Raw genomic sequence first — 15,588 nt, 5'->3', positions numbered from 1 at the left:
CTGATTAGTAGAATCAAGTGAAAAGCCAGGGCCACCCTAGAGCTACTGTATGTGTGAGAGTGTGTGAGTAAGAGAAAGAAAGAGAGAATGAGAAAGAGAAAGAGAGAGAGCAAAAGAGAGCAAAAGAGAGAGAGAGAGAGAATGAGAGAGAACGAGATGGCCTGTGAGCTTAGGGTTGTTCCCACATATGCACACTTTTTTGGTTACTACATGATTCCATATGTGTTATTTCAGAGTTTTGATGTCTTCACTATTATTCAACAATGTAGAAAATAGTAAAACAATAAAGGGTTTTTCTTTACTTTTACTATTTTTTACATTGTACAGTCGTGGTCAAAAGTTTTGAGAATGACACAAATACTAATTTTCACAAATCTGCTGCCTCAGTTTTGATGATGGCAATTTGCATTTACTCCAGAATGTCATGAAGAGTGATCAGATGAATTGCAATTAATTGCAAAGTCCCTCTTTGCCATGAAAATTAACTTAATCCCCAAAAAACATTTACACTGCATTTCAGCCCTGCCACAAAAGGACCAGCTGCCATCATGTCAGTGATTCTCTCATTAACACAGGTGAGAGTGTTGACGAGGACAAGGCTGGAGATCACTCTGTCATGCTGATTGAGTTACAATAACAGACTGGAAGCTTTAAAAGGAGGGTGGTGCTTGAAATCATTGTTCTTCCTCTGTTAACCATGGTTACCTGCAAGGAAACACGTGCCGTCATCATTGCTTTAAACAAAAAGGGCTTCATAGGCAAGGATATTGCTGCAAGTAAGATTGCACCTAAATCAACAATTTTTCAGATCATCAAGAACTTCAAGGAGAGAGGTTCAATTGTTGTTGATTCAGCTGCAGGATTGGGACACCACCAGTGCAGAGCTTGCTCAGGAATGGCAGCAAGCAGGTGTGAGTGCATCTGCACGCACAGTGAGGCGAAGACTTTTGGAGGATGGCCTGGTGTCAAGATGGGCAGCAAAGAAGCCACTTCTCTCCAGGAAAAACATCAGGGACAGACTAATATTCTGCTAAAGGTACAGGGATTGGACTGCTGAGGACATTTTACATTTACATTTTAGTCATTTAGCAGACGCTCTTATCCAGAGCAACTTACAGTTAGTGAATGCATACATTATTTATTTTTTCCAACCCCCTGTGGGAATCGAACCCACAACCCTGGCGTTGCAAACGCCATGCTCTACCAACTGAGCTACATCCCTGCCGGCCATTCCCTCCCCTACCCTGGACGACGCTGGGCCAATTGTGCGCCGCCCCATGGGTCTCCCGGTCGCGGCCAAATACGACAGAGCCTGGATTCGAACCAGGATCTCTAGTGGCATAGCTAGCACTGCGATGCAGTGCCTTAGACCACTGCGCCACTCGGGAGACGGGTAAAGTCATTTTCTCTGATGAATCCCCTTTCCGATTGTTTGGGGCATCCGGAAAACACCTTGGCCGTAGAAGACAAGGTGAGCGCTACCATCAGTCCTGTGTCATGCCAACAGTAAAGCATCCTGAGACCATTCATGTGTGGGGTTGCTTCTCAGCCAAGGGAGTCGACTCACTCACAATTTTGCCTAAGAACACAGCCATGAATAAAGAATGGTACCAACACATCCTCCGAGAGCAACTTCTCCCAACCATCCAAGAACAGTTTGGTGACGACCAATGCCTTTTCCAGCATGATGGAGCACGTTGTCATAAGGAAAAAGTGATAACTAAGTGGCTCGGGGTACAAAACATTGACATTTTGGGTCCATGGCCAGGAAACTCCCCAGACCTTAATCCCATTGAGAACTTGTGGTCGATCCTCAAGAGGCGGGTGGAAAAACAAAAACCCACAAATTCTGACAAACTCCAAGCATTGATTATGCAAGAATGGGCTGCCATCAGTCAGGATGTGGTCCAGAAGTTAATTGACAGCATGCCAGGGCAGACTGCAGAGGTCTTGAAAAAGAAGGGTCAACACTGCAAATATTGACTCTTTGCATAAACTTAATGTAATTGTCAATAAAAGCCTTTGTCACTTATGGAATGCTTGTAATTATACTTCAGTATACCATAGTAACATCTGACAAAAATATCTCATAACACTGAAGCAGCAAGCTTTGTGAAGACCAATACTTGTCATTCTCAAAACGTTTGACAACGACTGTGTCACGAACGCTGAGTGTGGATGTGGTGTAGGGAATCAAGCGCAGGCACACAAGAGTTCGTCAACAGTCTTTTAGTGGTGCAAAACAACTCCAAACAGGAGAAAATAGCCAACCCAACCGGGAGGCAAGAACGACAAAAGCGCACACAACACAGTGCGTAAAACAAGGAAAAGCGCACGCAGTGCGGACTCTCAAAATACACAGAAAGAGAGTAAAATCCCATGAACACGAACAGCTGACAAAAACAATCACACATAACACCTGACCCAAATGACGAAACTAAATAGGGAACACAATCAAACACTAACAAGGGACAGGTGTTACAAACAGACAAAACCAAACAAACATGAAACATCGAACGGTGGCAGCTAGTACTCCGGAGACGACGACCGCCGAAGCCTGCCCGAACAAGGAGGAGGAGCAGCCTCGGCCGAAACCGTGACAGACTGTAGAATAGTGATGACATCAAAACTATGAAATAACACATATGGAAATATGTAGTGAACAAAAAAAGTGTTAAACAAATCAAAATATATTTTATATTCTTCAAATAGCCACCCTTTGCCTTAATGACAGCGTTGCACACTCTTGGCATTCTCTCAACCAGCTTCACCTGGAATGCTTTTCCAACAGTCTTGAAAGAGTTCCCACATATGGTGAGCACCTGTTGGCTGCTTTTCCTTCACTCTGTGGTCCAACTCATCCCAAACCATCTCAATTGGGTTGAGATCAGGAGATTGTGGAGGCCAGGCACTCCATCACTCTCCTTCTTGGTAAAATAGCCATTACACAACATGGAGGTGTGTTGGGTCATTGTCCTGTTTAAAAACAAATGATAGTCCCACTAAGCCCAAACCAGATGGGATGGCATATCGCTGTAGAATGCTGTGGTAGCCATGCTGGTTAAGTAGACCAAAGGACACATTTCCACCGGTCTAATGTCCATTGCTCGTGTTTCTTGTCCCAAGCAGGTCTCTTCTTCTTATTGGTGTCCTTTAGTAGTGGTTTCTTTGCAGCAATTCGACCATGAAGGCCTGATTCACACGGTCTCCTCTGAACAGTTGATGTTGAGATGTGTCTGTTACTTGAACTCTGTGAAGCATTTATTTGGGCTGCAATTTCTGAGCCTGGTAACTCTAATGAACTTTTCCTCTGCAGCAGAGGTAACTCTGGGTCTTCCATTCCTGTGGTGGTCCTCATGAGAGCCAGTTTCATCATAGCGCTTGATGGTTTTTGCGACTGCACTTGAAGAAACGTTCAAAGTTCTTGAAATGTTCCGTATTGACTGACCTTCATGTCTTAAAGTAATGATGAACTGTCGTTTCTCTTTGCTTATTTGAGCTGTTATTGCCATAATATGGACTTGGTCTTTTACCAAATAGGGCTATCTTCTGAATACCCCCCCTACCTTGTCACAACACAACTGATTGGTTCAAACACATTAAGAAAATTAACTTTTAAGAAGGCACACCTGTTAATTGAAATGCATTCCAGATGACTACCGTATGAAGCTGATTGAGAGAATGCCAAGAGTGTGCAAAGCTGTCATCAAGGCAAAGGGTGGCTATTTGAAGAATCTCAAATATAAAATATATTTTGATTTGTTTAACACTTCCTTGGTTACTACATGATTCCATATGTGTTATTTCATACTGTTGACATCTTCACTATTATTCTACAATGTAGAAAATAGTAAAAATAAAGAAAAACCCTGGAATGAGTAGGTGTGTCCAAACTTTTGACTGGTACTGTATATACACACACACACAGTAGCTTTTGAAAGGTTTTCCTATCTCCTAAAGCCCAGCGGGTCTGGTTCATCAATGGTTCATGTGCGTGTCTGTCTGGAGGATATTGACTGGTATTGACAGTCAGAATGGCTGCAATTACTCCAAAAGTTAGTCTGACCTCAAGGAAGCCTGTATAGTCTCTTTATATCTGCCTGGGTAATCTACTGTATATAACCTAACGTTCTGCCATAAACCAGAACTGCTTACAACACCACAATATAACAACCTACATCAAGGGGGCATTATCTTTCATGGTGTACATTGTGTGCTCTTTAAATATATTCTATAGGCATTGCCAGCCTTTAAGCAAGGCTCTTTATTTCGCAGTAGCATGTAGGTGTGATTTCGTCAACTCATACACTAGGTACGCAAATGGCTGTTACGGTGACCATATTACAGACACGGTTGAGTCACGGTAAGTAGGCTTCTCCAAAACTGCGCTTTGATGCTGCTGATGGTCATTAGTAGCCTACCAAACTTACCAACGGCCAATAGCTAATGGCGGGTACTCAGCACCCTGTTGTCCCTCTAATCACTCTGACATCAATGCAAATGCATTGAAAATCAAATCAAATACTTTGTGAGAGACCCTGAGTTTGAGCGGAATAGGATCACTTGTTGTGCAGTGAGTCATGGAATGAAATAAGTGTTCCTATAAGCCCATGTTGAGCAACATTTCTATAGACTATGCTATGCAATTGAGTGAGAAAACAGAGTTTTGATGGTAGTCCCATGTAGCTCAGTTGGTAGAGCATGGCGCTTGCAACGCCAGGGTTGTGGGTTCGATTCCCACGGGGGACCAGTATAAAATAAAAATAAAATAATAATAATGCACTCACTAACTGCAAGTTGCTCTGGATAAGAGCGTCTGCTAAATGACTAAAATGTAAATGATGGCCTCTATTAAAAAGAGGAGGATCCCATCAGCTTCCTATAGGCTAGGCCTACTATATTTAACTTTCCTAATATTAAGCACACTGCTTCGCTTAACAACCGGAGTAGCCTACCTGGCTGGCAAACTGCAGGAAAAGCATCCTCCATTCGCTATTCAAGTGCAAACGGGTGACATATTTTTTACCCTGCCCCTGTTCTGACAGGTGCATGACAATGGCCCATTCTAAATCAAAACTAATTTTCAAGTTGGCTGGATGTCCATTCTACACACGGGAAACTGGTGAGCTTGAAAAACCCAGCAGTGTTGCAGTTATTGACACAAACCGGTGCGCCTGGCACCTACTACCATACCCTGTTCAAAGGCATTTAAATATTTTGTTTTGCCCATTCACCCTCTGAATGGCACACATACACAATCCATGTCTCAATTGTCTCACGGCTTAAACCTTCTTTAACCTGTCTCCTCCCCTCAATCTACACTGATTGAAGTGGATTTAACAAGTGACATCAATAAGGGATAATAGCTTTCAGCTGGATTCACCTGGTAAGTCTTTCTCATGTTTTGTATACCCAGTGCTCTGGTCAAACGTAGTGCACTATATAGGGAGTAGGGTGCCATTTGGGAGATAACCAAGGTAGTAACACTTTCTGGTTTAATGAGGAAGTAGAATAGAGAGCGGGTGCTGTGTTTTTATGTCCTTACAAAACGCCTTCCTTGGCTCAGTGCTGTGCTGTAGCATGGTGTATTATACTGTATGCGATGGAACAAAGGAGAGTAGTTTGTTAGATAACAGCCTACCTGTAGATGTAGATGATGCGCTGCTGAGGCAAAGGAACACAATACAGGACACATACACATGCACACGCCTCCTACACAGAACCAGTACTTCAGCGCTGCAGTCCATTTTATCTCTCTGATACTTCATCGATCAATGAATGTAATTGACGAACCCTCAAGTCCACCGCCAGGTTGTAGTCAGACAGAAAAGCAGCAGACACTTTGGCCCTTGAGGGCCGTGCCACAGAGTTCTGCGCCATTGTCATATGGCAGTCTTTCAGAGGCTAGCTAGATCCTACACTCTGAGGGGAGGGATGGAGGGATGGGAGGAGGTAGAGCAGCGATGAAGGATGGTTTGTTAACAAGGCTTTTGTTTAGTAATAGTTCAGTGGTGTTGAGGGAGGGGCTCATTGCTCTGAGTTGCTGACAAACAGATAGAGAGATAAAGAGCCAGAGGTAGAGGCCACAGAGGAGAGGAGATTGATGACCTCTGCTGGATAGGGCCTTATGAAGGAACACAATGGGAGAATAACACACATGCACATCACGCTGTGAGTGAGTGAAATGTGACGATTTGTGTGAATGCATGTGAGTGTGTGTATGTGTGTGTGTGTGTGTGTGTGTGTGTGTGTGTGTGTGTGTGTGTGTTCCTGCGCACGTGTGTGTGTTAAGTATGTGTACGTACGTGTGTTTGTGGTGTGTGTTTACCTGGTAGGTGTCCCAGAGGCGTATAGTGCAGCGTAACGGCAGCTCTCTCATCAGCAGGTTGTTCATCCAACGGAAGGCAAACTGGAGATACTCCACTTCATACTGCTGCATGTGGACGTGCACCGTTTCTGAAACACACCCATACACACAGACTCGTTAAACACTGAAATACACACACTTCCATCAAACACTGATCAATGCACGCACACACATATCTACACACATTCCCATCAGACACCGATGAACACACACATGCGCCATTCACATGGACAGCCGCTGATAACCTTCTGATAATCACAGCACACACACAACTTTCTTTTTCCATTGATAATGGCTGGGCGGTCAGACAATACAGCAGTAATTACATAGCCATCAGTGGACCTCTCAAAGAACATTAAAGCTACTGTAGAGCTAGGGAGAAAGACAGCATTATAACAGTGTGTGTGTTGGGTTGTGTATTAGAGGTCTTCACGGGTCCATAAAGTTGGACCCATTCTGAAATGGACCTGGAGCTTTCTCACCTGGACCCGATATGCATAAATATTTGTTCTTTTTATATAGAGACCCGTTCCGAACGGACCCGAGGACAACTAGACCCATTCCGTATAGACCTGGTCGGATCCAGATCCGGTCTTTTCCGAGTGAGGGAAGCAGCAGAAAAGTCATTTGTTAAGGTACTTTATTAAACCGGGGCTGATAAAGAGCGAGAGGAGGGAGAAAGAGGTGCCGCTCTAGCAGGCGGGGGAGGGGCCGTACTGTGAGCGATTGACACAGGGAGCAGGGAGGGAGAGGCGAAAGACAGCAACCAACCAAGCCGACTCGTACTACAGTAGACTAATAGCTGCCATAACTAGGTTATTTATCATCAAATATTATAATGTAGTCCCGGTCTTGAGCTAACGTTAGCTAGCTAGGCTAAATTGAAGCTACAGTGCACGCGCTTTCTCAACCAACATTTACAAACAACAACAACTCCATTCAGAATATTAAGTAGAAGCCTACTTGTTGGTCGTTATAGCCTATACTTCTCCTTTAACTTTTAATTTTGTCATTTTAATTCCATCTTCCATTGTAGCTCAGTTGGTAGAGCATGGCGCTTGCAACGCCAGGGTTGTGGGTTCGTTTCTCACGGGGGGCCAGTATGAAAATGTATGCACTCACTAAGTCGCTCTGTACAAGAGCGTCTGCTAAATGACTAAAATGTTTTAAAAAATAGATACACTATATATACACTGCTAAAAAAAATAAAGGGAACTCTAAAATAACACATCCTATATCTGAATGAATGAAATAATCTTATTAAATACTTGCTCTGATGTGTTGTATCATCATGGAGGAATTCATGAAATAAGTATTCTGATGTGTAGTATCATCATGGAATAATTCATGAAATAGAGAGATGTGTTGTATCATTATGAAAAGCGATAAACATCTTTGGTAGACGAACGTAGAAAGATGCGAGGTTCGAGTCCTCAACATGACGAGATTATGGAGTGTATGACATTATACACTGCTCAAAAAAATAAAGGGAACACTAAAATAACACATCCTAGATCAAATGAATGAAATAATCTTATTAAATACTTTTTTCTTTACATAGTTGAATGTGCTGACAACAAAATCACACAAAAATTATCAATGGAAATCAAATGTTTCAACCCATGGAGGTCTGGATTTGGAGTCACCCTCAAAATTAAAGTGGAAAACCACACTACAGGCTGATCCAACTTTGATGTAATGTCCTTAAAACAAGTCAAAATGAGGCTCAGTAGTGTGTGTGACCTCCACGTGCCTGTATGACCTCCCTACAATGCCTGGGCATGCTCCTGATGAGGTGGCGGATGGTCTCCTGAGGGATCTCCTCCCAGACCTGGACTAAAGCATCCGCCAACTCCTGGACAGTCTGTGGTGCAACGTGGCGTTGGTGGATGGAGCGAGACATGATGTCCCAGATGTGCTCAATTGGATTCAGGTCTGGGGAACGGGCGGGCCAGTCCATAGCATCAATGCCTTCCTCTTGCAGGAACTGTTGACACACTCCAGCCACATGAGGTCTAGCATTGTCTTGCATTAGGAGGAACCCAGGGCCAACCGCACCAGCATATGGTCTCACAAGGGGTCTGAGGATCTCATCTCGGTACCTAATGGCAGTCAGGCTACCTCTGGCGAGCACATGGAGGGCTGTGCGGCCCCCCAAAGAAATGCCACCCCACACCATGACTGACCCACCGCCAAACCGGTCGTGCTGGAGGATGTTGCAGGCAGCAGAACGTTCTCCACGGCGTCTCCAGACTCTGTCACGTCTGTCACATGTGCTCAGTGTGAACCTGCTTTCATCTGTGAAGAGCACAGGGCGCCAGTAGCGAATTTGCCAATCTTGGTGTTCTCTGGCAAATGCCAAACGTCCTGCACGGTGTTGGGCTGTAAAGCACAACCCCCACCTGTGGACGTCGGGCCCTCATACCACCCTCATGGAGTCTGTTTCTGACCGTTTGAGCAGACACATGCACATTTGTGGCCTGCTGGAGGTCATTTTGCAGGGCTCTGGGAGTGCTCCTCCTGCTCCTCCTTGCACAAAGGCGGAGGTAGCGGTCCTGCTGCTGGGTTGTTGCCCTCCTACGGCCTCCTCCACGTCTCCTGATGTACTGGCCTGTCTCCTGGTAGCGCCTCCATGCTCTGGACACTACGCTGACAGACACAGCAAACCTTCTTGCCACAGCTCGCATTGATGTGCCATCCTGGATGAGCTGCACTACCTGAGCCACTTGTGTCAGTTGTAGACTCCGTCTCATGCTACCACTAGAGCGAAAGCACCGCCAGCATTCAAAAGTGACCAAAACATCAGCCAGGAAGCATAGGAACTGAGAAGTGGTCTGTGGTCACCACCTGCAGAACCACTCCTTTATTGGGGGTGTCTTGCTAATTGCCTATAATTTCCACCTGTTGTCTATTCCATTTGCACAACAGCATGTGAAATGTGTCTATCAGTGTTGTTTCCTAAGTGGACAGTTTGATTTCACAGAAGTGTGATTGACTTGGAGTTATATTGTGTTGTTTAAGTGTTCCCTTTATTTTTTTGAGCAGTGTACAAAAGTATGTGGGCACCCCATCAAATGAGCGGATTCGGCTATTTCAGCCACACCCGTTGCTGACAGGTGTATAAAATCTAGCACACAGCTATGCAATCTCCATAGACAAACAATGGCAGTAGAATGGCTTTACTGAAGAGATTAGTGACTTTCAACGTGGCACCATCGTAGGATGCCACCTTTCCAACAAGTCAGTTACTCAAATGTATGCCCCAGTCAACTGTAAGTGTTATTGTGAAGTGGAAACATCTAGGAGCAACAACAGCTCAGCCGCGAAGCGGTAGGCCACACAAGCATACAGAACAGGACCGCCGAGTGCTGAAGCGCATAGCGAGTAAAAATGGACTGCCCTCAATTGCAACACTCACTACCGAGTTCCAAACTGCCTCTGGAAGCAACATCAGCACAAGAACTGTTCGACGAGAGCTTCATGGAATGGATTTCCATGGCCGAGCAGCCACACACAAGCCTAAGCCTCATCATGCGCAATGCCACGTCTGAGTCTGTAATACCAACATGTTTCAAGCAGACCACCATAGTCCCTGTGCCCAAGAACACTAAGGTAACCTGCCTAAATGACTACTGACCCGTAGCACCCACATCTGTAGCCATGAAGTGCTTTGAAAGGCTGGTCTTGGCTCACATCAACACCATTATCCCAGAAACCCTAGACCCACTCCAATTTGCATACCGCCCCAACAGATCCACAGATGATGCAATCTCTATTGCACTCCACACTGCCCTTTCACACTTGGACAAAAGGAACACCGATTTTGCAGGTTTTCCTACTTACAAAGCATGTAGAGGTCTGTAATATTTATCATAGGTACACTTCAACTGTGAGAGACGGAATCTAAAACAAAAATCCAGAATATCACATTGTATGATTTTTAAGTAAATGCATTGTATTGTATGACATAAGTATTTGATACATCAGAAAAGCAGAACTTAATATTTGGTACAGAAACCTTTGTTTGCAATTACAGAGATCATACGTTTCCTGTAGGTCTTGACCAGGTTTGCACACACTGCAGCAGGGATTTTGGCCCACTCCTCCATACAGACCTTCTCCAGATCCTTTAGGTTTCGGGGCTGTCGCTGGGCAATACGGACTTTCAGCTCCCTCCAAATATTTTCTATTGGGTTCAGGTCTGGAGACTGGCTAGGCCACTCCAGGACCTTGAGATGCTTCTTACAGAGCCACTCCTTAGTTGCCCTGGTTGTGTGTTTCGGGTCGTTGTCATGCTGGCAGATCCAGCCACGGCCCATCTTCAATGCTCTTACTGAGGGAAGGAGGTTGTTGGCCAAGATCTCGCGATACATGACCCACCCATCCTCCCATCAATACGGTGGAGTCGTCCTGTCCCCTTTGCAGAAAAGCATCCCCAAAGAATGATTTTTCCACCTCCATGCTTCACAATTTGGGATGGTGTTCTTGGGGTTGTACTCATCTTTCTTCTTCCTCCAAACACGGCGAGTGAAGTTTAGACCAAAAAGCTCTATTTTTGTCTCATCAGACCACATGACCTTATCCCATTCCTCCTCTGGATCATCCAGATGGTAATTGGCAAACTTCAGACGGGCCTGGACATGCGCTGGCTTGAGCAGGGGGGACCTTGCGTGCGCTGCAGGATTTTAATCCATGACGGCGTAGTGTGTTACTAATGGTTTTCTTTGAGACTGTGGTCCCAGCTCTCTTCAGGTCATTGACCAGGTCCTGCCGTGTAGTTCTGGGCTGATCCCTCACCTTCCTCATGATCATTGATGCCCCACGAGTTGAGATCTTGCAGAACGAGGGTGATTGACCGTCATCTTGAACTTCTTCCATTTTCAAATAATTGCGCCAACAGTTGTTGCCTTCTCACCAAGCTGCTTGCCTATTGTCCTGTAGCCCATCCCAGCCTTGTGCAGGTCTACAATTTTATCCCTGATGTCCTTACACAGCTCTCTGGTCTTGGCCATTGTGGAGAGGTTGGAGTATATTTGATTGAGTGTGTGGACAGGTGTCTTTTATACAGGTAATGAGTTCAAACAGGTGCAGTTAATACAGGTAATGAGTGGAGAACAGGAGGGCTTCTGAAAGAAAAACTAACAGGTCTGTGAGAGCCGGAATTCTTACTGGTTGGTAGGTGATCAAATACTTATGTCATGCAATAAAATGCAAATTAATTACTTAAAAATCATACAATGTGATTTTCTGGATTTTTGTTTTAGATTCCGTCTCTCACAGTTGAAGTGTACCCATGATAAAAATTACAGACCTCTACATGCTTTGTAAGTAGGAAAACCTGCAAAATCGGCAGTGTATCAAATACTTGTTCTCCCCACTGTATGTGAGAATGATATTCATTGACTACAGCTCAGCGTTCAACAACACAGTGCCCTCAAAGCTCATCACTAAACTAAGGACCCTGGGACTAAACACCTCCCTCTGCAACTGGATCCTGGACTTCCTGACAGGCCGCCCCCAGGTGGTAAGGGTAGGTAACAACACATCCGCCACGCTGATCCTCAACACAGGGGCCCCTCAGGGGTGCGTGCTCAGTCCCCTCCTATACTCCCAGTTCACTCATGACTGCATGGCCAGGCACGACTCCAACACCATCATTAAGTTTGCCGATGACACCACAGTGGTAGGCCTGATCACCGACAACGACGAGACAGCCTATAGGGAGGAGGTCAGAGACCTGGCCATGTGGTGCCAAGACAACAACCTCTCCCTCAATGTGATAAAAACAAAGGAGATGATTGTGGACTGTTCTCTCTGCTACTGCACAGCAAGCGGTACCGGAGCGCCAAGTCTAGGTCCAAGAGGCTTCTAAACAGCTTCTACCCCTAAGCCATAAGACTCCTGAACATCTAATCAAATGGCTACCCAGACTATTTGCATTGCCCCCCCACCCCCCACCCCGACTAACCGGTGCCCCCACACATTGACTCGGTACCGGTACCCCCTGTATATTGGCTCGCTATTGTTATTTTTACTGCTGCTCTTTAATTATTTGTTACTTTTATTTTATATTGTATTTTTTGGGGGGTATTCTTTCTTAAAACGGCATTGTTGGTTAAGGGCTTGAAAGTAAGCATTTCACTGTAAGGTCTACACCTGTTGTATTCAGTGCATGTGACAAATACAATTTGATTTGATTTGATTTTGTAAAGTTCACCGCCATTGGACTCTGGAGCAGTGGAAATGGAGTGATGAATCACGCTTCAGCATCTGGCAGTCCGACGGACAAATCTGGTTTTGGCGGATGCCAAGAGTTTGGTGGAGGAGGAATAATGGTCTGGGGCTGTTTTTCAACGTTCGGGCTAGGCCCCTTAGTTCCAGTGAAGGGAAATCTTAACGCTACAGAATACACAAAGCGAGGTCCATACAGAAATGGTTTGTCGAGATCGGTGTGGAAGAACTTGACTTGCCTGCACAGAGCCCTGACCTCAACCCCATCGAACACCTTTGGGATTAATTGGAACGCCGACTGCGAGCCAGGCCTAATCGCCCAACATCAGTGTCCGACCTCACTAATGCTCTTGTGGCTGAATGGAAGCAAGTCCCCGCAGCAATATTCCAACATCTAGTGGAAAGCCTTCCCAGAAGAGTGGAGGCTGTTATAGCAGCAAAGGGGGGACCAACTCCATATTAATGCACATGATTTTGGAATGAGATGTTCGACGAGCAGGTGTTCACATACTTTTGGTCATGTAGTGTATCGCCTAACTTTTGCTACACACAGAGGCTTTATGACTGTAGCTTATTGCCGCTTTGATGACTTATGATTGGCCAACAACAAGCTACACGAGCCACACTCCACTTGTGAAAAGCAAGAGCAGCAGCATAAATGATTAAATGTATCTCGCTCTCTCTCTACTGCAGCAGTTGCGTTCGGATCTGTACGGTCCCTTCCGGACAAGTCAGTTAAAATTACACATACCCGAGACAATCATATCAGATCCGACCCAGATCCGTTACATTATTTAGAATTCTGGATCCAGAACTGCTTGTGTAATGGATTGGGTCTCGGGTATTCGGGTACAGGTGGATCTGTGAAGACCTCTAGCGTAGACTATTAATAAGCTCTGACACACATACAATCAGTCCTCTAACCAGTGACACGGACACTGAAATCTGCATTTTCAAAACACAAACCATCAAAAAATCTGCTTTTAAACCATTTCACTTGCAATTTATATTTAAAGACAACAATGTTTGTTTGCTTCAATATATTTATCAGGGGAGTGCAACTCGTTTTTCTTCACAGACAATAAATTAATGCAACACATTCGGCAGAAAAAAGCTTTGCTTTCATCTGATGAAAATAGAAGTGCAACACTATTTAGCCAGCAGCCACATAAGTACATTAGCTTACAGGGAGAAAAAAAAGGTATTTGTTTCCAAAAACGATGCATGGCCATCTGATTCCTCATGTTTTTCATAGAATAATGTAGCCAGCTACATTTCCTAATGTTTTGCTTGAAGTTCATCTTGCATTTTAAATTGCTACCGGAGAAAATGAACACGACCCCTGCTGTACCCATCATGATTCACTTCATTTGTTACCCGACAACACACACACACGTCACATTGGTTCGTTCTCGCATGCGCACCCACACAAACACTCTCAGATGGTGAGGTAAACAGTGAACACTTTCTCTCTCGCTCTCTCGTCTCCACAGTTTAATTATCACATAGCTATGCTCCGCGTAAACAACTTAGGCCTACCCTCATTAACAGTGAATAAATCACAGTGATATATCACGTCGAAACAGCTTCCCTAATAAGAGGCAACCAACACTCAGAATACCCACTTTAGAGGAGATACAAAAACTCTTCAAATTAAACTTCTCACATGTAGTCAGAGGAGATGGCTTGGCTAAAGTACACTCAGATCTGGTACCAGGCTAAGACTAATGGTAAGAGGAACCATCCAACAGTGACAGCGAGAGACACAGAGAGAGAGCGAGAGCGAGAGCGAGAGCGAGAGAGCGAGAGAGAGAGAGAGAGAGAGAGAGAGAGAGAGAGAGAGAGAGAGAGAGAGAGAGAGAGAGAGAGAGAGAGAGAGAGAGAGAGAGAGAGAAAGAGTAGTCTGAGTTCCTCCTGGTCCCCTGGAAGTTAATTAGTTAGTCATTGTTTATCTGTTCTAGAGGCAGTAGAAGCGAGGAACAGCTGTTATAGCTGTGGAAGGAAGACAGAGAGAGTGAGATGATTATTAGTGTTTGCTTCAGTGCTACCACTCTTTCTGCAATAGAGAACATTATTTTACTCTGTTACACCCCCAGGGAGGAGGGAAGCACCTACTTTCAGCTAGGAACACATCTAGAAGACTTGTTGTGGGCAACTAAGTACAGTACAGTTAACGTGATTAGGCCTACAGTTAAAACAGCTGGAAAGTGACTTGGTTGATGGTGAACAAAGTAAAGTCAGCGGTTGAAATTGTTTGCCCTAAAAAGTTTGCGAGAAGTCAGACTATACTATGGTAAAGAAGATGCAAGTTTTAGCAGGACTGTTTGTTAAGTAGAGAGTTTTGTAGAGAGTTTAGCACTCGGGCAGACTCCAGCTGGCAGCGCACGGCCTGCTAGGTAGATTTGGGGTGCGGGAGGACAGTTGGAGGTCAGGGGTCAGAGAAAAGACAAGTGAGGCTGCTGAGCTGCATTCTGCTGAGCTCCACACTTCTCCATGAGTTCTGCTCGCCTCCATCTATCCCATAATTACATCTATGCCATGACCCTCTCTTTATCTTTCCTCATTCTCTCTCCCTCTCTATCTATCTCTCCCGAGTGCACTCTTTATCCCTCATCTTTCTCTCTCCTCTTTCTTTACTCAGATCTCTTTTTCTTCATCCATCTCTTTCCCCCTCCCCCTCTCTTTACTCCTCTCTTTTCCTCCCTCTTAGCTCTGCTTTCAGGGTGCTTGCCTGTCTGCATGGGTTCTCTGCTCAGCTTTTTCTATTACTTTACCAAACCTCCTGTCCTCTTGACAGCATGCACCCTGAAAGATAGGTCCTCTATAGAAATACTTTTCCATGACATACCAACAATGTGTCTTTCCGTGTCTGTGACTGAGCTCTGACGTTGTCCTTGTCATGTTTCAGTGTCAGGCAAAGATGATTACATAAGGAGATTGACAGACCCCACAACAAGCCTTCTTCACCCTCCATACTCTCACTTACAAAA

At 44.9% G+C, this 15,588-nt stretch overlaps 1 protein-coding gene across 2 annotated transcripts in view; it reads right to left on the bottom strand.

The window, feature by feature from the left end:
- LOC121554996 (TBC1 domain family member 22B) overlaps nucleotides 1-15,588 on the bottom strand; it is a 200,608-nt gene that overhangs the window by 46,095 nt on the left and 138,925 nt on the right. For both annotated transcript variants that reach the window (XM_041868747.2, XM_041868746.2), the window contains exon 12: nucleotides 6,329-6,456. In XM_041868747.2, coding sequence (XP_041724681.1) covers nucleotides 6,329-6,456 — 128 coding nt within the window. The remainder of the gene's footprint in view (nucleotides 1-6,328; nucleotides 6,457-15,588) is intronic.

This window comes from Coregonus clupeaformis, chromosome 40 (genome assembly GCF_020615455.1).
Source record: "Coregonus clupeaformis isolate EN_2021a chromosome 40, ASM2061545v1, whole genome shotgun sequence".
Lineage (NCBI taxonomy): Eukaryota > Metazoa > Chordata > Actinopteri > Salmoniformes > Salmonidae > Coregonus > Coregonus clupeaformis.
The sequence above is the reverse complement of the archived record's forward strand: the minus strand, read 5'-3'. Positions and strand labels throughout refer to the sequence as shown.